We start from the raw sequence: 21,604 nt of genomic DNA, 5'->3' as shown, positions 1-21,604 counted from the left end.
TTCAACATGATCCGATGCCCCTCCCGCCAGAACAAGAGCATCAATATTCATCACATTGTCACTGGCGCGGTCACAAGAAGTGGAGACAAATGGGTTTTCTGCACAATAATGAAATATTTATTTGGCTATTCATAATACTTTCCCCGGAATAATTGCATTGTAGTATTAGTCTAGAATAAGCCTCAAACAGAAGATACAAAGTGTTCAGCAAATCAATTATTGCATATATGTAGATTTCCATCGTAGCAGCAACATAAAATGTTCAATAACACCAAAATATATGGACATTTCTCATACCTGTTGAGGTATTTAGTTAACCGTTAAGGGTGCGGTACGGGACCCGCCTGGCGTCAGATCACTTACGCAGAGTAACAATCAGGATGTAGTAGTGTGTTATGATACAATGTTTCATTTACAGTCCATCGGGAAACGGTTTTGGGCGTTTTTAGTGGTTCGCCCCCCGAGATCTGCTGACTGTAGTGTCAGGACACGATCTCACCATCATTTGACAATTTATTAGGGCCAAAGCCCCTTGACCCCCTTCCCTCTCGATATCTGTCAGATTCCACAGTGACGTAAGCGGCAACAAATACTTTGAACAGAAACATATCCCCCACTTTGGAAACACTATACCTGATGAAGCCAAACATGAATATCCATAGGGGATGTCAGCCAACGTGTATCTTTTATATTAGTTGGGGGGGGGGGGGGTCTTCATTCATGAGCAATTTTCATCATCACCTTCCCCCGAGCCCCTCGACAAGCCGACAAGCAGTGCAAAGTGAGACCAGACTAATGCTGGGAAGTCAGACACATAGAATTAGAGGACGTTCTGTACAGACACTGAACAAGCAAGGGCTCCCTCAAGATGGGAGCTCAGAAATAAGAAACATTTAAGAGAATAATAGATACGTCTAAAGAATCCACCAAGGTAGGTGGAACTTACATCTACGATGGAGACACCATTAAGAGCCTCTATCACAGGCCGTACTTTTCAACTAGTAAAATAAATTCTCAACACAAGCCCAACAGACCCAGGTACAGTCAATAGTGTCTTTTGGGCTGTGTTGGTGGCCGACCCTTGGCCGTCACATTGGGGTCTTCCAGTTGAATCGTTCTGCTCCTACAACAGAGTAGAACAATAGGAACTCCCAAGGTTATGTGAACAAAATAGGATCTTTCACCACCTCCACTAGAGACTTCCACTCCGCAGATACCCCTCAGGTAGGTGGTACCAGGTAGGGTCCCTAATGACCGGTAGTAGCAGGACTCGAAGGCTGACTACAAACCATCGGGGAGTTATATTAAGCCTTTTGAACCAATTCAATGGTCCTTGAAGACAAACACGACTAAAGGCATTCTCTAGGAGTAACTAGAGACGGTTTTATTGTACGTCGTTACCGACATATACATAGAAAACGTACATTCATTGAAAAGTTCCGGTAAACATTTTAATATTTAACACAACATACAATGCTACTTCCTCTCCGGAACTTCTAATATGTGATCTGACATCTCGTCATGCGAAACGAAAGCCACACATTGAAGGTTTAACTTTCCCGTCCTCGCGATCATCATCACATGAGTAGACAGGTCACCTACAAAACTCACACAATCCTGAAAAATACTCAGCACCTTCCTCTATGTAACCTTTACCCTGTGACCTTACTCTTGGCCCATGTTCCTCAAAACACAATGTCTTCTTGCCACATGGAGTCCTGTCTCCCTCCCACTTATCCACATACCCAATGTTGTTGAGGGCATCCGATACAGCAGCAGAAGGCGAGCATGGATGTATAAAGTTTGGACGCATCAAGCAATATGTCCAGGTCACGAGGAACGTGTCCCTCTGAACCCGAACATAAAATTCGTTCCTACTCATCTCAACTTACATGGGATCAAGCCTTTTCATTTCATGGCCTTTGTTGAGTCTTTAGGGCCATTACTCATGTTTAAAATGGCCGACATTGACATTTCAAAACTTGATTATTTACCAACAACCAACCAATGACTATCGCACAGGAGATCGACCATTGTGGACTTCTTTTGGCCAAGAATTGAGAGGTACTAGGTAAGCATAGCAGGACGAAAGATACAACCCAACTGTCCTATTTTACAAGGCTCAAAATGTTGGAGAAGCTTATGTAGATACGGTTTAAAAAGGGGGTTCCTTGTAGGTTTTCTGGAAATTCATGGATGGCTGGATCAGACGCATGGTGCAAGTATCCCACAAAAATGGAGATGCAACATTGGGATGTGTTTGGTTAGAGGCCAGAAGTGCCTGGTCTCACGGGAATCCCTATCCCCCATCGTTGTCTGGAAGTTTGACCACAAGACACAAAAACTTTAACCGTAGTGCTTTAACCAGGCCGAGCACCTTAAGGGCATCTCTAATCCCTGAGCAAATGAAACAAAAACAAGGACAACCTCCTCATGTCATAAGTTGTGTACTGCGTGTAGTATGCGTAGGGTTAAACATTTATTACCCAGATGATGGGTTCCGTTGCATACATCGAGTCTGAATATTTCATGAACACGTCTTGCTGAGTAGCCGTAAGTAGCTATACAGACGTGGTCTTGAAGGAAACACGAAGGATTTAATCATTTCCAGCAAATTTTCCTCCAAAGCCGTTAATAAGAGCGGGCTGAATAATTCATCGTTACCGTCTCGATGCAAATGTACCATGAAGTACAGTAAATACATGCAAGGCCATCAAATAGAAAGATCTTTCTACATTACTGAACATCCATGCATTAAATCGTAAAAATAAAACCCGAACTTCATCTCGTCAGGAAAGAAAATCTGAAAATCTACAATAAAAAAAGATATGGTGCATCTTCATCCATTGCAAAGGACCAGACCTCTCCTTAAATCTAATGTCAAGACCTCATCGATGGATTCAACCGAAGTGTTAAGAAGACTATAAAATGAACTAGGGACAAGAAAGTGTGATTCTCAAAAACTAGGCAGGGAACCAGCATCATATCTCCTTGGAAGATGACCAATATCCACATTTCCAAGGTACACGGCATGTTGACTTGGTGGCATCTTAACCTAGTCTTGGCTATAAATAAGTCTACTGAGCATAGACGGAATGTGGCGAGTGTGGTCAGCTGACAATTCTCATCCTCCAGGAAGTTGGTGATCAAAGTTTAATATAGCTGTTAATGTTCAATGAAGATCAGGTCTTGAGGACCAGGCATGTTGGAGGTCAAGACTTCAAGCTCAAGCCTTCCTTGAAGACCAGCCATGTTGAAGCTCAAGGCTTCCTTGAAGACCAGGAAAGTTAATGGTCAAGTCTTCCTTGAAGACCAGCCATGTTGAAGCTCAAACCGTCCTTGAAGACCAGCCATTTTGAATCTCAAGCCTTCCTTGAAGACCAGCCATTTTGAAGCTCAAGGCTTCCTTGAAGACCAGCCATGTTGAAATTTAAGCCTTCCTTAAAGACGACCCTGTTGACGCTCAAGCCTTCCTTGAAGACGAACCATATTGAAGCTCAAGCTTACCTTGAAGACCAGCCATGTTGAAGCTCAAACCTTCCTTGAAGACCAGCCATTTTGAAGCTCAAGCCTTCCTTGAAGACCAGCCATGTTGAAGCTCAAGCCTTTCTTGAAGACCAGCCATGTTGAAGCTCAAGCCTTCCTTGAAGACCAGCCATGTTGAAGCTCAAGCCTTTCTTGAAGACCAGCCATGTTGAAGCTCAAGGCTTCCTTGAAGACCAGCCATGTTGAAGCTCAAACCTTCCTTGAAGACCAGCCATGTTGAAGCTCAAGCCTTCCTTGTAGACCAGCCATGTTGAAGCTCAAGCCTTTCTTGAAGACCAGCCATGTTGAAATTTAAGCCTTCCTTAAAGACAACCCTGTTGACGCTCAAGCCTTCCTTGCAGACCAGCCATGTTGAAGCTCAAGCCTTCCTTGAAGAACAATAAAGTTAAGGGTAAAGTCTTCCTTGAAGACCAGACATGTGGAATACAGGGTTTTGAAGACCATGCATGTTGAAGATTTTTATAGATATGCCGAGAAACAGCACTCATGTACTCAAGAGGCTCAATATTTTTAGATGGTTTGTTAAGATGTCTGTAAACAACTCGATGTAAGAGCAGGAACTCCAGGAGCTCCACCACTGAAAACCATAGTAATGACTCCATATACTAGAAGACATCTTAGAAGAATGTGAAATAGAACTACATAGGAGGCATTTTTCAGAAATTGCCATACAGTAAGTCTTCTCCTTCCCAGCCATGAGTCGGTATCATGCAGGTCTGTCTAGGGTTTAAGCCCATAATTCATTACACCCGTTAGGTTCCAGCTTTACTCAAATTACATTCACTGCCATGAGCCAACCAATACAGACTGAAGAACATTCCAGATAGATGTTCTGTGTGATGTTTTACGAGAACTACTAAGAACGTGTACAGTTTAAGCCTCAGTAGGTTTAGACCCAACGTAATATTTGCCAGTAAAAACTCTTACCTGTTGGCAATTTTGCAATATTTTACACCTGCTTTCAATTTGAACCTAATTCCCATTCTAAAATCTGAAATCTTAAAATCTATTCCAAGCATTACAATAATGCTATACAGTTGCCAGAGGAGGCAGTATTATAGTAGTTATATTCTTGTACATAGGGGGCAGTATTATCGTAGTTATATTCTTGTACATAGGGGGCAGTATTATCGTAGTTATATTCTTGTACATAGGGGGCAGTATTATAGTAGTTATATTCTTGTACATAGGGGCAGTATTATAGTAGTTATATTCTTGTACATAGGGGGCAGTATTATAGTAGTTATATTCTTGTACATAGGGGGCAGTATTATAGTAGTTATATTCTTGTACATAGGGGGCAGTATTATAGTAGTTATATTCTTGTACATAGGGGGCAGTATTATAGTAGTTATATTCCTGTACATAGGGGGCAGTATTATAGTAGTTATATTCTTGTACATAGGAGGCAGTATTATAGTAGTTATATTCTTGTACATAGGGGGCAGTATTATAGTAGTTATATTCTTGTACATAGGGTGTAGTATTATAGTAGTTATATTCCTGTACATAGGGGGCAGTATTATAGTAGTTATATTCTTGTACATAGGGGGCAGTATTATAGTAGTTATATTCTTGTACATAGGGGGCAGTATTATAGTAGTTATATTCTTGTACATAGGGGGCAGTATTATAGTAGTTATATTCTTGTACATAGGGGGCAGTATATATCTTGTACACATGATTGTAGTAGATGCTTTGCTGAACATAGGTGTATGATAATGGCTATATTGTTGTACATGGTAGGGGGAGAATTATAGTAGTAGTTACAGTCTTGTCCTTTTGGATATAATTGTAGTTTGCTCATAGAGATTAGTCATTACTTATAATTATTTTTTGTCCACACTAAACATTATAACAGACATTATGACTAATATACATGTATTTTCGGCTGTGTGTCTAGTCAATGGGTGAATGGGCTTGACAACCAGAGTTACTGTGCCCGGAGCTATTGCCAATTCCCTTCCCCCAATCCTTCTGGCAGCTCTGGCACCGCAGGGTGTGACAATAACACAGGAAAGCGCTTGTGCCAGGGTACAGACAATAAAAACAAATTGGTGTTCCTTCTTGGAAGTGGATTTCTAAAATGTAAGAGAGTGAGATTATTTATTGAAAGTCTTATTACCATATGAACTTGTGATACCCGGCTATGACTGGAACTGCTCTTAAAATATAGTATCCAATTATAATCAAACCCTGCTGACAACTGCAACCATATTCTGTAAGCTGAGGTCGTGCAGACTTCACCCACGGTGCGCAGCAGTGTGAGGGTTCAGCTCCATGTGTTCTGCATCAGCCTTTCTCATAAGCGAGCAACGAAAACGAGAGATAAAATATTGGAGTCTCACACGTATCCATAAAAGTAAAAACCACATTCCATGCGCCGACACACACAATGCTATTACTTAAAACATTAATGCATGGGCCAAGAATGCAAGACGTTCATCCTGATGCGCTTTGATGGGAGACTTGGGACGTCAAGCCAAATTTCCTTGTACTCCCTCTGACTGCAGGATGAGCAGAGAACAGGAAACTACCCTGCCTTTCCCCTCTCGTCTTTGGAATTCAACATTTAATAAGCACCAGGAATGATTTACTAAGTCGAGGGTCTATAGAGAAAGTAAATAAGGAAATGGCCAAACAGTGACATCATTTCCTCCTCTGACCTCCAGGAAGTGAAACTCTGACCTGCTATTCTTTAGCGCCGATGCACCAGTAGACACCTACAACTAGAGAGAAGGTTCTTCTAGGTCGGAGAGAAGATCAAAAACAATCAAGAGCTTTGCTTGAATCTCCTGTCCACAATGCAGAAGAAAATAGACTTCTTCTTAAGCAATAAAGGAGGAGGAACCAATGGTAAAATTTACTTGAATGTACATTTGTCCCATTTTTGGTCATATTTTAGCGTTGAGACCTAGGACCTACAAAGACAAATGTAGTCAGTTGTACATGGAAATGTTCCAGTTGGTCAGCCTTGGAGGTGCATGGTCCGCCTTGGAGGTGCATGGTCCGCCTTGGAGGTGCATGGTCCGCCTTGGAGGTGCATGGTCCGCCTTGGAGGTGCATGGTCCGCCTTGGAGGTGCATGGTCCGCCTTGGAGGTGCATGGTCCGCCTTGGAGGTGCATGGTCCGCCTTGGAGGTGCATGGTCCGCCTTGGAGGTGCATGGTCCGCCTTGGATGTGCATTGTCAGCCTTGGATGTGCATTGTCAGCCTTGGATGTGCATTGTCAGCCTTGGATGTGCATGGTCAGCCTTGGATGTGCATGGTCAGCCTTGGATGTGCATGGTCAGCCTTGGATGTGCATGGTCAGCCTTGGATAAGCATGGTCAGCCTTGGATAAGCATGGTCATCCTTGGATGTGCATGCATCTAATGTGACTGGCCAAAAGTATCGAATAGTGGAGGCAATTATCAAGAGATCCCAAGAACCAAGCTGGTCTCATATCTGAAGATCAATAAAACACTGACCAGACATGGTCCAGTCTTCTTCTTCTGATGCTATCGGCCAAAAGTCATGTACAATAGTCATTGGCTGAGAACCACCTGAAAGGGTCCATTTGGGATGTCACTTTACTTCTTTTATGTCAAAGTATGAGGGAATGAAACTCTACCGGACCCCTCGAAAGAACAACTCAGGATAGAGGACACTAAATTTAGAAGACCAAGAAAATTTACTGAGCATGGCCATACTTGCATCTCCCCATTTAATGTTTGCCAAAATGGGTTGTTACTATCTATCCCACATATATAAAGGAAAGGAAACCAAGTTCTACCATTATGGGACGAGGACCACCAAGGAATGTTTACTTTTGCTGAAAAATGTGATAAAATCAAGTGTTAAGACCAAGAAGAAGTCTTCAGATACACAGACACTAACCAAAGTCATTGAGTTATACATCTCAAGTAAAAGAGCCCTTTAAGGCTTGAGAGAACTGATACGGTATATACTTGTGTAGTCATAGACTATTGATATTTACACGCCTACTTACATCAAACCACAAAGACACCACACAATGACTGAGGACACATTTTTCAGTACAAGTCTCAAGAGTTATATTGCTGCATCCCCAAGTGGTTGCTAGATCTAGGATTGAGGGCACCAACTATATAACATGAGGTTCCTCACCATGTGGTTATTTACCTATAAACCAGCTATGCAATGGATGATCCTTGACTATAGCTTGGCCAACAAGTACTGGGATTATGACCCGGTATTGGTGACGTTCGAATCCGATACAACAAAAATAATTGCTTCCTTGGACCGAGAAGTCCGAATTCCATCGTAAGGATGGACGAAGAAAGTCCAAACCTATCTTAGACTTTCACACTCTCCCAATGGGACCACTTAAGTGGTTAGTAGGTTATTAAGCCCAATAGTTGGCTAGTCGTCTTACGGTTTTGGCTGTTTGTATTGCTCACAAACTATAGTATGCTACATAAACTATCATTGTACTTGGAATCGCGTTAGCAATGAGTGCCACCGGTCGGCCATAGAGCCAAAGATCCAGCACACTTTCTTTTCGTCAGACATGACACATCTTATGCCATTGTGGCACCCAGCGTGACGCCAGCTCTGCGTTACTCTAGAATAACAGCCGTGGAAACATTTTATCCATCATGGAATTTTTCTTTCCACTTTGTTTTCTCCCCCCAATCCACCATCATATTGTCTCCTCCCACCCATGTGACATCACACGAGACGACAGATCTATCTGCTCACACAACCTGTGATATCATCGACCAGAAGGACATCAATTACTCTAACACCTAGTCATTTTTTTGGCCTATACGACACTTTACTACCAATGGAACCAGCCCAGTAGGGAACGTTCCCTTCCTCAGCTCCAATTTAAAGCCTCTTCTCCCTCTCCTCTTCTTCGGATCCATGTAACATCTCCCAAGTAGGCGGATCGTCTCCGTGATGTCATCGAGAGTACAAAGCCAAAAATGTAAAATATTCTCTCAAAACTTCTGGTGATTTTCAAGGTTTATTCGCTTTAATAAATATGAATAAAAAGCCTACATCTGAAGATGTAAATAATAATAATAAAAAAACACCACCAATTAACTTAGAAGTAGAAGTTATTTTTGGATAAAATGACTCTGGATCCTAGGAGAGGTCGCTCCAGAAGGTCTACGCTTACGTTTCATGGAACACCACCCCAAGTGGTCAGAATGATCACAACACATAAAAAGTTCCCAAAGGAAAATACAGTCTTAATAATCAAAATATTCTCTAAATAAATAAAAATAAAAGTATCTATGTGCGTTATTCAGGGGAGGTTCTTCCTTTAGGAGACTCCATGGAATTCATTAGTGTCAATGTGAATAGAGTCAATGGCAGGGTACATGATGACCATAGTGACACCACCATCTGGACATCCTATAGGAGTACGAGCCGTGGCCCTGTACTATGAATGGTATCGTGCACCCAAGGTCATCATGGATAACCCAACGCTAGTAACACATGGCACATACGAGAGCCACGCGTGGAAAACACACTGTAAAAGATAACGGTGGACACTAGAGATCCACCAAGCCTTGGACTTCTCTTCAGATCTGTAGACACGTCCAGGACTGACCACCACATCAGAGAAGAAACCTTCTACTACATATTGCACTGCAATTTCTTAGGGATCCCCTACTAACACTTATGGAATCGGTGAATTATTCGGATACCTCCCCCCTATCTTTGCATCGCCTTTATATCTTGGATCTACAAAAATGGATACAGGTCGGGTGATTTTTTTTTTCCTTCTTCCTATCTCAACCTCTTAATGGTTTAAACAATAGAAAACCCCTAAATTATTCCAAAAAGAACAGCGAGTGCAAATTAAAAAACTCAACCCCCGTGCAGTGTACTAATACATAACCAAAGCGTGGCTCCCAACAACACACGGCTCCCCAAGCTCCGCGCGGTGACAAAGAGGAGGTCAATGATCAATGTCAGCCCTGACCGTGCCCTCATTGTTCTCCTGAGACATCTGCCCAGACCCCACCTCCTGTGCCGGATAAACAATAGCAGCCAGTCGGCCTCGCACAATACACGGTGGCAATGCATACAATATGCTAATGAGGCGACGGAGGGGTCCTTCTAGGACTGAGTACAGAAGGCGGCACCCCTCCCCCTTGGCTGATGAGTTCTTAAGCATGCTGTTAGGTTTATGAACACGTGTCTTTCCTTCATTATCGTCGTAGAAAGGTTGGAGAGTCCAGTTGGTGCGTTCCGATGGTGAGGCGTCCCCCTACCCTGCAGACTGCGTCTTGTTGGCTGTTGCCTCTGCTTCCCTTCTCTCCCTGTAGATCAACCTGTAAGTTTTTGGATAGTCTTGTTGTAGTATTGGGTGATGCTGGGAGTCAGGGGTTCCCAGCTGTTGGCATGCAGCTCGATGACCTCTAGTAACAGCGACCTGGTCAACATGGACTCGGTGGGGCAGAGCATCTTGTCCCGTGTGGTGGCCAGCAGCTCCGACATCATCTCAGGCAGCTGTTCCTCCAGCAGACGTCCGGTGCTGTGCAGCTGTCGACACAGAGCAGAGGTTACAAGTCGCATGTTAAATGGCGGCCGTCTCAGACGCCGGCGTCTCCGGCTCAGCTGGTGCGTGAATGCGAGACACAGAGCGACTGGGGAGATGACACGGGTGACAGGCTGACACACATAATTGCCCTATGTGTTAGGGAGAGGTCAAGCTAGTGACAGAGTCTCAAACACAGGTGGACAGGGTTGTCACCGACTATCATGTATCACTCAACCATCAATGGGGGGGGGGGGGCCCATGGCTTTATCATGGATGGGGCCCAACCTATAGGGCCCCGGAATTATACTGAATGGATACAGAATGGATACACTATGCGTTATAATAGCACCAGATATCCAAAAACAAAGTCTCACCTCCATGGAACAACACAGAACCGCGTCCTCCTTCACGTCATAAGACTGTAACAGCTGCAGGGAGAGAGGAACAAACTGGTGAATACAGACGGACTCAAGACAAGAAGTCTTGTTGTATTAGGTGTATATTCGGATATCTCAGGTATCTTGGGGTCCTCAGAGGAGGAGTCAGACATGGTTATGGGGGGGGGGGGGGGATCGTCTCTCTTGAGAACACAGGGCAGCCATGTTGGAAATCAATAGGTCTCACTGACCATAGGGAACATTTTGGGGGCGGCACCTTAAAATTTAAAGGGGTATTAGCTTTTAGCAGACAGCTCCATTCCCAGTGTGGTGGCTGAACTGAGTTACTGCAGCTCAGATCCCACTAAGTTGATGGGAGTGAATCTAAAGAAACTTGGTCTGACAACTATACAGAGAAGGGAACACACAGCCACTAGGTGTCAGATCCCCCAACAATCTGATCAATAGGTTAACCCCAGGGAAACCCCTTTAAGACCATCACAAGATGTTTCCGGCAGCAGGTACTGAATGCGGCTGGTGTGATAGACATTCGGGCTCTCTGGACACACTGAACCAGCGCCGGAAAGAAACCAAGACAGAAAACTGTGCCCCGGGTCAGATAGAAAGTGAAGAATGAAGTAAAGGGTCTTCCAAAGAGTCCACAACGTGCGCCGAGGCTGCAGTATCCAGGATCTGTGATCCGAACTGTGACTAACAATTCTACAGACAGTAAGGAGACACCGGACCAGCACCTGACTTATTTATACGAATGGGAAGATAATAGATCAGGCTTCCCGCATACACAGAGCCCCGGGCTGAGCTTCACTAATGTCAGTCTGTAGGAGTCTTATCTATGGCATGGAGCAAGGAAAGTAATGTCATCAAACATGAGTAATACATACATCATACATACATGTGCCATCCCTCTATTCTGCTACCGGTGCAGCCAATGTACATACATTGCTTCCTTGCTCGGTGCCTGTGTGCCTCTCCATTATTGGGATGGGTGACTGTTTTTAATAGCAGCTTTCAGAATTTTGAATACAAATTAACAGTATGTTTCCAGCAATTCCCTGCACATTCTAATACATAACATATATCAGAAAATTCCATAATGTTTTATTATCTACTCAATTTGAACTGTTGTGCCCCCCCCCCCATACAGAGCTGTGGGTGGCAGTACCTCCCGCCTCTCCTGGGTATAGACGGGCGCTGGGCACATCACGCTGTAAACATTTATGGTAGATTACATGTTTAATCGCTTTTCCAAACGTATTCCTGAAAGTCTGACAAGCGCTGAGCCCTTGGGACCCCTCCAGGCCTGATGTCTCCAGGGGCAGGAGCAGAGCGTGTGTGACTGATCTGTGCCAGCTCCCCCAGCGCTGTACCAGGGATAATCTCTGCACAACACTTTATCCTGGGGCTACGGCTATTTAAAGGGACATTAACCTGAATAGGACACATACAGGCCTATTGTGTAGGATATTTAAGAAGCTGCAGGGGGCGTCACTGTGTCCTGGTCACCAGAGCGTTCACCCAATCCATTGTATTGTATCACATCACACAATGTATAACTAAGCACCAGAGAATGTGAGATGCTCTGCAGTAACCAGGTCTGACCACTACACAGAGAACGGCACTGTCTGCTTCCTGTCTCATTCTCCCTTTAAATACAAAAAGAAACAATATCTTCTACCTGTTCTTGGCCTATTCTTGATATACACCTGAATGGTAATAAGCTGCAATACCAAACTCCGCCATACACAAGAGTGGCGCTGTTTTTCCAAATTTTTATTTTTCAACTTTCTAGAAGCTCATTTAGAAATATACCCCTCGGCTTGTGTGCAGACACCTCTGGTGGGGGAGATGTACCCCTCGGCTTGTGTGCAGACACCTCTGGTGGTGGGGGGATGTACTCCTCGGCTTGTGTGCAGACACCTCTGGTGGGGGAGATGTGCCCCTCGGCTTGTGTGCAGACACCTCTGGTGGTGGGGGGATGTACTCCTCGGCTTGTGTGCAGACACCTCTGGTGGGGGAGATGTACCCCTCGGCTTGTGTGCAGACACCTCTGGTGGTGGGGGGATGTACTCCTCGGCTTGTGTGCAGACACCTCTGGTGGGGGAGATGTACCCCTCGGCTTGTGTGCAGACACCTCTGGTGGTGGGGGGATGTACTCCTCGGCTTGTGTGCAGACACCTCTGGTGGGGGAGATGTACCCCTCGGCTTGTGTGCAGACACCTCTGGTGGTGGGGGGATGTACTCCTCGGCTTGTGTGCAGACACCTCTGGTGGGGGAGATGTACCCCTCGGCTTGTGTGTAGACACCTCTGGTGGGGGAGATGTGCCCCTCGGCTTGTGTGCAGACACCTCTGGTGGGGGAGATGTACCCCTCGGCTTGTGTGTAGACACCTCTGGTGGGGGAGATGTGCCCCTCAGCTTGTGTGTAGTCACCTCTGGCGGGGGAGATATATCCCTTGGCTTGTGTGTAGACACCTCTGGTGGGGGAGATGTGCCCCTCAGCTTGTGTGTAGTCACCTCTGGCGGGGGAGATATATCCCTTGGCTTGTGTGCAGACACCTCTGGTGGGGGAGATGTACCCCTCGGCTTGTGTGTAGACACCTCTGGTGGGGGAGATGTGCCCCTCGGCTTGTGTGTAGACACCTCTGGTGGGGGAGATGTGCCCCTCGGCTTGTGTGCAGACACCTCTGGTGGGGGAGATGTACCCCTCGGCTTGTGTGTAGACACCTCTGGTGGGGGAGATGTGCCCCTCAGCTTGTGTGTAGTCACCTCTGGCGGGGGAGATATATCCCTTGGCTTGTGTGCAGACACCTCTGGTGGGGGAGATGTACCCCTCGGCTTGTGTGTAGACACCTCTGGTGGGGGAGAAATACCCCTCAGCTTGTGTGTAGTCACCTCTGGCGGGGGAGATATATCCCTTGGCTTGTGTGCAGACACCTCTGGGGGGGGGGGAGATGTACCCCTCGGCTTGTGTGTAGACACCTCTGGGGGGGGGGAGATGTACCCCTCGGCTTGTGTGTAGACACCTCTGGTGGGGGAGATGTACCCCTCGGCTTGTGTGTAGACACCTTTGGTGGGGGAGATGTACCCCTCGGCTTGTGTGTAGACACCTCTAGTGGGGGAGATGTTTCCCTCGGCTTGTGTGCAGACACCTCTGGTGGGGGAGAAATACCCCTCAGCTTGTGTGTAGTCACCTCTGGCGGGGGAGATGTACCCCTCGGCTTGTGTGTAGACAACTCTGGTGGGGGAGATGTACCCCTCGGCTTGTGTGTAGACAACTCTGGTGGGGGAGATATAACCCTCGGCTTGTGTGTAGACACCTCTGGTGGGGGAGATGTACCCCTCGGCTTGTGTGTAGACACCTCTGGTAGGGGAGATGTACCCCTCGGCTTGTGTGTAGACACCTCTGGTGGGGGAGATGTACCCCTCAGCTTGTGTGTAGACACCTCTGGTAGGGGAGATGTACCCCTCGGCTTGTGTGTAGACACCTCTGGTGGGGGAGATATACCCCTCGGCTTGTGTGTAGACAACTCTGGTGGGGGAGAAATACCCCTCGGCTTGTGTGTAGACACCTCTGGTGGTGGGGGAGATGTACCCCTCGGCTTGTGTGTAGACACCTCTGGTGGTGGGGGAGATGTACCCCTCGGCTTGTGTGTAGACACCTCTGGTGGTGAGGGAGATGTACCCCTCGGCTTGTGTGTAGACACCTCTGGTGGGGGAGATATAACCCTCGGCTTGTGTGTAGACACCTCTGGTGGGGGAGATATAACCCTCGGCTTGTGTGTAGACACCTCTGGTGAGGGAGATGTGCCCCTCGGCTTGTGTGTAGACACCTCTGGTGGGGGAGATGTACCCCTCGGCTTGTGTGTAGACACCTCTGGCGGGGGAGATCTACCCCTCGGCTTGTGTGCAGACACCTCTGGCGGGGGAGATCTACCCCTCGGCTTGTGTGTAGACACCTCTGGTGGTGGGGGAGATGTGCCCCTCGGCTTGTGTGTAGACACCTCTGGTGGGGGAGATGTGCTGTACCAGTCACCTCCAGTGGGGGTGATAGGATCAGTAATCGCACAAGAAATTGGATTAAGGGGTCAGTTTTTATAAAAATATGAATCCGGTAAAGGGAGAGGAGTGATGGGTGAAAGGTCAGAGGTGAAGGGTCATTACCTCCCTAAGGCAGGTATAGATAGGACACACTAGGACTCGGAACGGTTCCCCCGTATTACTCCTCATTGTGCCGAAAACTTCACACAGGAAGGTGATGAAGCCCAACCAGCTCTCCACGTCAGAGCGGTGCAGCTCTTCTCGTACGGAGAAATCTTTCTGCAAAAACACAAGAAGACATAAACAAGTTATAACCACGAGACAACGAAAGAGGAAGAACAACGTGCAACCACACGGCTAGAGGAACCAGCAGACAGACGAGGAGGACGGGAGGAAACCAGTAAACCCCAAGTGTCCTCCTGTTTCGGCTGAGACCTATTACTACACTTCTGGTGATGGCAAAATACTCGACCACAAACCGATAGTCAACGTGTTCCTCAATTTCAGGATCACTTCATGTAATACAGATGGATGGAAAGAACATAAAATGTGCCTCCTAAGGCCGGTCACACACAGGACATGAAGGTCTCCTGACTGTAACGTTGTCAGGGTGCACAGGCCACCACTAGGGAACTGCTCAAATCTGTGTTTGGGCATCAGATATCATGGTTGTACGGCCACCAGGAGCTTCACCACTAAACCCACAGCACCTGCAGATCGGGAATGGAATATGCTGTATTTTTGTTGTATCTCTTATCTTAAAAATAACATCTATAGCATGTAGCATCCCCCCCCCCCCCGTGTCATTTTAAAGACATGAACCTTAGAAATACACCAGGATTGAATTGCTCGGTGCTGTAGGATCAGAAATATAATCAGTTAGAGGGAACCTGTCACCACATTTTGCACAATAACCTAAATGTCACCCTTCTTTTAGCTAAAAATTGTTTTCCTCAAATCCCCAGAAAATCAACTTTGCTATCTTACCTGCATACAGCCACATCCAGCAGCAAGTCGGAGGGGGCATGTCTCATGTCTCCATTCAGCACTTCACGTCATGTGACCATGCTGACATCATCTAAGGTCCTTTACCCACTAACAAAATTTACCCCATGCATGTATCTGATCACATGAAATCACAGCAGCCTCCATGGAGTATGGGAAGAAGTAGAAACCCATGGAGGCTAAAGTGATTTCATGTAATCAGATACATAGATGGGGTAAATTTGTTGGTGGGTAAAGGACTTTAGATGACATGACCATGGTCACATGACAATAAGTACTAAAATGTGGTGACAGATTCCCTTTAAGGCTACATTCACACACATGTATGGGGGGGCGTATATATACGGCTGACGTATATACGGCCGATATACGTCCCCCATACACTTCTATGGGCTCACGGCCCTGTACGGGAGTGGTACAGTGCAGCACTAGTGCGGCACCATACCGCTCCGTAGCCCAGGAAAGATAGGACATGTCCTATCTTTCCCCATGATACGGCGCCGCGCGCCATAACTTCCTATGGAGAGGGGCGGGGGTGAGCGCCGCTCACCTCCTCTCCCCGCGCTGCCCTGTGCCCGCCGTGCTACGATGCGGCGGGCTCACGGCAGTGTGAATGTAGCCTAAGACATAGTTGCATAAGTAACCTTTAGATGTAAGATTTGATTCCTAACTACAGTTTCACCTGGTTCTGTAGCACCTACAATCACAATCCTGGTGCCATTTAAAGCTCAGCTTTACAGCTTTAAAAAGACACAAGAAGATGACACCATGATTTTGAGGTGCTATTGAGCTCAAGATTCTAGGTTAATTATAAGCCCAGTGGTAAGGGCCGCACTCCCAAACTTTACCTATCAAGCCTGGATTTGTATGGGCACCACATAGATGATCATACCTCAAAAGTGGACCTGCGCCAAGAAGAATGACAAGAATGACCCGTCTTTGAGGAGAAGATATTTGTTAATCTCAGAAGATAAGGGGCTCAGCAGTATTATTTTAGCAGCTTATCACTTCCACCTCCTGACAGAACAGGAACCTGACGTTATCTGATCAAGTCACTTAAATCAGAGAAGTTGCCGAAAAAATAAAAATCTTAAAGTGTTATCAAAACTTAAGTGAAAATCTTCTCTATCAAGAGCCACAACTCACAGGACTGAAAACCACAAGAACGTCACCATAGAAACAAGAACTGTTATTAAATATCTGGAAAGGATTTTAATAATAAATAGTATTTTAACTTGCTGAAAACATATTACTGTACATGACAAAACCACAATCACTACCTAAACCTGTATTATACTCCAGAGCTGCACTCACTATTCTGCTGCTGGTGCAGTCACTGTGTACATACATGACATTACTTATCCTGTACTGATCCTGAGTTACATCCTGTATTATACTCCAGAGCTGCACTCACTATTCTGCTGCTGGTGCAGTCACTGTGTACATACATGACATTACTTATCCTGTACTGATGCTGAGTTACTCCCGGTATTATACTCCAGAGCTGCACTCACTATTCTGCTGCTGGTGCAATCACTGTGTACATACATGACATTACTTATCCTGTACTGATCCTGAGTTACATCCTGTATTATACTCCAGAGCTGCACTCACTATTCTGCTGCTGGTGCAGTCACTGTGTACATACATGACATTACTTATCCTGTACTGATCCTGAGTTACATCCTGTATTATACTCCAGAGCTACACTCACTATTCTGCTGGTGCAGTCACTGTGTACATACATGACATTACTTATCCTGTACTGATCCTGAGTTACATCCTGTATTATACCCCAGAGCTGCACTCACTATTCTGCTGCTGGTGCAGTCACTGTGTACATACATGACATTACTTATCCTGTACTGATCCTGAGTTACATCCTGTATTATACTCCAGAGCTGCACTCACTATTCTGCTGCTGGTACAGTCACTGTGTACATACATGACATTACTTATCCTGTACTGATCCTGAGATACATCCTGTATTATGCTTCAGAGCTGCACTCACTATTCTGCTGCTGGTGCAGTCACTGTGTACATACATGACATTACTTATCCTGTACTGATCCTGAGTTACATCCTGTATTATACCCCAGAGCTGCACTCACTATTCTGCTGCTGGTGCAGTCACTGTGTACATACATGACATTACTTATCCTGTACTGATCCTGAGTTACATCCTGTATTATACTCCAGAGCTGCGCTCACTATTCTGCTGCTGGTGCAGTCACTGTGTACATACATGACATTACTTATCCTGTACTGATCCTGAGTTACATCCTGTATTATACTCCACAGCTGCACTCACTATTCTGCTGCTGGTGCAGTCACTGTGTACATACATGACATTACTTATCCTGCACTGATCCTGAGTTACATCCTGTATTATACTCCAGAGCTGCACTCACTATTCTGCTGCTGGTGCAGTCACTGTGTACATACATGACATTACTTATCCTGTACTGATCCTGAGTTACATCCTGTATTATACCCCAGAGCTGCACTCACTATTCTGCTGCTGATGCAGTCACTGTGTACATACATGACATTACTTATCCTATACTGATCCTGAGTTACATCCTGTACTATACTCCAGAGCTGCACTCACTATTCTGCTGCTGGTGCAGTCACTGTGTACATACATGACATTACTTATCCTGTACTGATCCTGAGTTACATCCTGTATTATACTCCAGAGCTGCACTCACTATTCTGCTGCTGGTGCAGTCACTGTGTACATACATGACATTACTTATACTGTACTGATCCTGAGTTACATCCTGTATTATACTCCAGAGCTGCACTCACTATTCTGCTGCTGGTGCAGTCACTGTGTACATACATGACATTACTTATCCTGTACTGATCCTGAGTTACATCCTGTATTATACTCCAGAGCTGCACTCACTATTCTGCTGCTGGTGCAGTCACTGTGTACATACATGACATTACTTATCCTGTACTGATCCTGAGTTACATCCTGTATTATACCCCAGAGCTGCACTCACTATTCTGCTGCTGGTGCAGTCACTGTGTACATACATGACATTACTTATCCTGTACTGATCCTGAGTTACATCCTGTATTATACTCCAGAGCTGCACTCACTATTCTGCTGCTGGTGCAGTCACTGTGTACATACATGACATTACTTATCCTGTACTGATCCTGAGTTACATCCTGTATTATACTCCAGAGCTGCACTCACTATTCTGCTGCTGGTGCAGTCACTGGGTACATACATGACATTACTTATCCTGTACTGATCCTGAGTTACATCCTGTATTATACTCCAGAGCTGCACTCACTATTCTGCTGCTGGTGCAGTCACTGTGTACATACATGACATTACTTATCCTGTACTGATCCTGAGTTACATCCTGTATTATACCCCAGAGCTGCACTCACTATTCTGCTGCTGGTGCAGTCACTGTGTACATACATGACATTACTTATCCTGTACTGATCCTGAGTTACATCCTGTATTATACCCCAGAGCTGCACTCTTGTTGGTGCCTCTGCTCCCTCGCGCTGTGCTATTACCTTGTGGATGTGGTTTGCACACATGTGGAGGATGAGAGGGGTGTGTGTGGGGAGATGTAGAGCACATGTCAGACAGAAGCTCTGGAGTAATTATCAGCTTTTCAACAAGTCGTGGGGACAGATTTATAACCCTGCATACTGGTCCGCCAGCTGAGCGAGCCTGAGCTGGGAGATGCCGCAGCTACAGCAGTTACATCAGTGATCCCCCTATGTAACACATGAAATATTCCCGATTTATGATTTTTGAGTAGTCAGGACTAAGGGTCAGGAGGACTTCATAGTGGAGAAGACACAAGACAAGAATCTCTTGCACAATCCTCTGACTTCTGATGGAACACGACCACGGGTCACCCCCTCCATCCTCTGCCAATGAAGATCTGCGTAATGCAGAAAGAACTTACCTCTGTTAACGGCCTGACAGCTCTTCTTTGTGTCTACTGTAACTCCGTCAGTTAATCCCACAAGGTGCAGAGTTGTTTGAGGCCTACTCCAAAGGTAGATACCTGAACAATAGGGTTCCCAGCCCTCTAATATTCTAGGACCTTTAGCATGTTGGTCTGTGAACCTATTTCCTTTTCCCTTAACTCTGCTTGATTAGACTCGGTACACCCGGATTTTAACCAGTTTTCTGACTATGCCCCTGCCTGTTGATTTGGTACTTTGCATTCATGTCTTGACTGTTAAGGGTTAGAAACTTCCCAACAAAATACGACTCTCAATGGTGGTCTGGATCCAGGAACGGCTCCCAACGGCGGTCTGGATCCAAATACGGCTCCCAATGGCGGTCTGGATCCAGATACGATGCCCAATGGCATTCCAGATCCAGATAGGACTCTTCAGTCCAGTTCTGAGACTATGCCTAGTGGTTTCCTGCAGAGTCATAATCCCCATTGAGACAATGTAACAGGACCAACCCCCATGCAAACCGGTTTAATAGCACAGGGGGTCCAAATCCCTTGCAATATTATTTGCAGCCAATCATTTAACAGCTGCAGGTAGGTTTTCAAACTATCCAAGTCACTGTGCAGAGAATGATGAGCTTTTGGATGAGCTGTTGGATGAGCGCTATCCCTCCTGAGCCAACCACACACATGCATACCCAGCTGAGCAGGCGTATACTCCGAATAGGGAGATATCAGCATTGGGTATGTGGAAAACTATCCCTTCCTTATGTCCGCCACTAGAGACGTTTGGCAGGAGGTTTCATAGTATGTGGATGCTACACGGATGCATCTGGAGGTGTAATTAAGTCATGAATATAAATATAAGTGCACTATGTACCCCCCCTCACTATTCACAAGGGGTTAATAAGAGTGACTGTCCATGTTCTTGTGCAGCTCCTATTCCAGACACCGCTGTAATAACTTGAAATATTTACATGTCGTTCCTGCGAGCGGGCGCTGTGTGCGCGGCCATCTGGCGGACATGTGAAGCAGGTTGGGTCTGATTGGATTAGTCCTTTGTTACTTTACACCCCAATCTGCAATGTTTAAAAGGGCTGTCATTAATGGCATTAAACACGGCGGCCGCAGGAGCTTCCCATTGGCTTGCTGTGATGTACAGGAGCGGCAATGAGGTCACGTCTTCCCGTGTCACCATCACGTCATGACCAATACGTTTATTTAGGCTACACATGTCTTCCGGAGGCGTCCGGTACTGGAGATGGGGGGCGCTAGGCACCGGGTATAAATACTGCACATGGGGCTTTCTGCAATAAAACAAAGCACTTTACGGATTCAGAATCTCATGTGTGACGTCTAAAATGTAAGAGCATAGATCATGGGTTCCATTTTAAGTCTTGACTATTTGTAGCAAGTTGTGTTGCACTTCCTGTCTCCATGGATAATTTATAAGCTAATGGCAATAGCATTAATATCCTCCTAGATAGCAATACCATCATACGGCCTGTAGGTGCGCTGTTCAAGAACAGACTAGGACTGAGTCAAGCTTCAATTTTACTAACAGGACACCAACTACAACCCCCAACTCCCAGCAGTAGCCCGGTTCCAGACGCGACCCCCAGCCGTAGCCCGGTTCCAGACGCGACCCCCAGCCGTAGCCCGGTTCCAGACGCGACCCCCAGCCGTAGCCCGGTTCCAGACGCGACCCCCAGCCGTAGCCCGGTTCCAGACGCGACCCCCAGCCGTAGCCCGGTTCCAGACGCGACCCCCAGCCGTAGCCCGGTTCCAGACGCGACTCCCAGCCGTAGCCCGGTTCCAGACGCGACTCCCAGCCGTAGCCCGGTTCCAGACGCGACTCCCAGCCGTAGCCCGGTTCCAGACGCGACTCCCAGCCGTAGCCCGGTTCCAGACGCGACTCCCAGCCGTAGCCCGGTTCCAGACGCGACTCCCAGCCGTAGCCCGGTTCCAGACGCGACTCCCAGCCGTAGCCCGGTTCCAGACGCGACTCCCAGCCGTAGCCCGGTTCCAGACGCGACTCCCAGCCGTAGCCCGGTTCCAGACGCGACTCCCAGCCGTAGCCCGGTTCCAGACGCGACTCCCAGCCGTAGCCCGGTTCCAGACGCGACTCCCAGCCGTAGCCCGGTTCCAGACG

The 21,604-nt window shown here is 46.4% G+C and overlaps 1 protein-coding gene across 2 annotated transcripts in view; it reads right to left on the bottom strand.

The window, feature by feature from the left end:
• Positions 1-4,899: 4,899 nt before the first annotated feature.
• Positions 4,900-21,604, bottom strand: part of CTIF (cap binding complex dependent translation initiation factor) — a 156,953-nt gene continuing 140,248 nt past the window's right edge. For both annotated transcript variants that reach the window (XM_072133123.1, XM_072133117.1), the window contains exons 11-13: positions 14,624-14,779; positions 10,440-10,493; positions 4,900-10,067 (exon numbers count right to left, since the gene is read on the bottom strand). In XM_072133123.1, the coding sequence (XP_071989224.1) occupies positions 9,852-10,067; positions 10,440-10,493; positions 14,624-14,779 (426 nt within the window). In that variant the 3' untranslated portion in view covers positions 4,900-9,851. The remainder of the gene's footprint in view (positions 10,068-10,439; positions 10,494-14,623; positions 14,780-21,604) is intronic.

The sequence above is a fragment of the Engystomops pustulosus genome, chromosome 1 (genome assembly GCF_040894005.1).
Source record: "Engystomops pustulosus chromosome 1, aEngPut4.maternal, whole genome shotgun sequence".
NCBI classification, from domain to species: Eukaryota; Metazoa; Chordata; class Amphibia; order Anura; family Leptodactylidae; genus Engystomops; species Engystomops pustulosus.
This window is presented reverse-complemented; position numbering and strand designations above follow the sequence as displayed.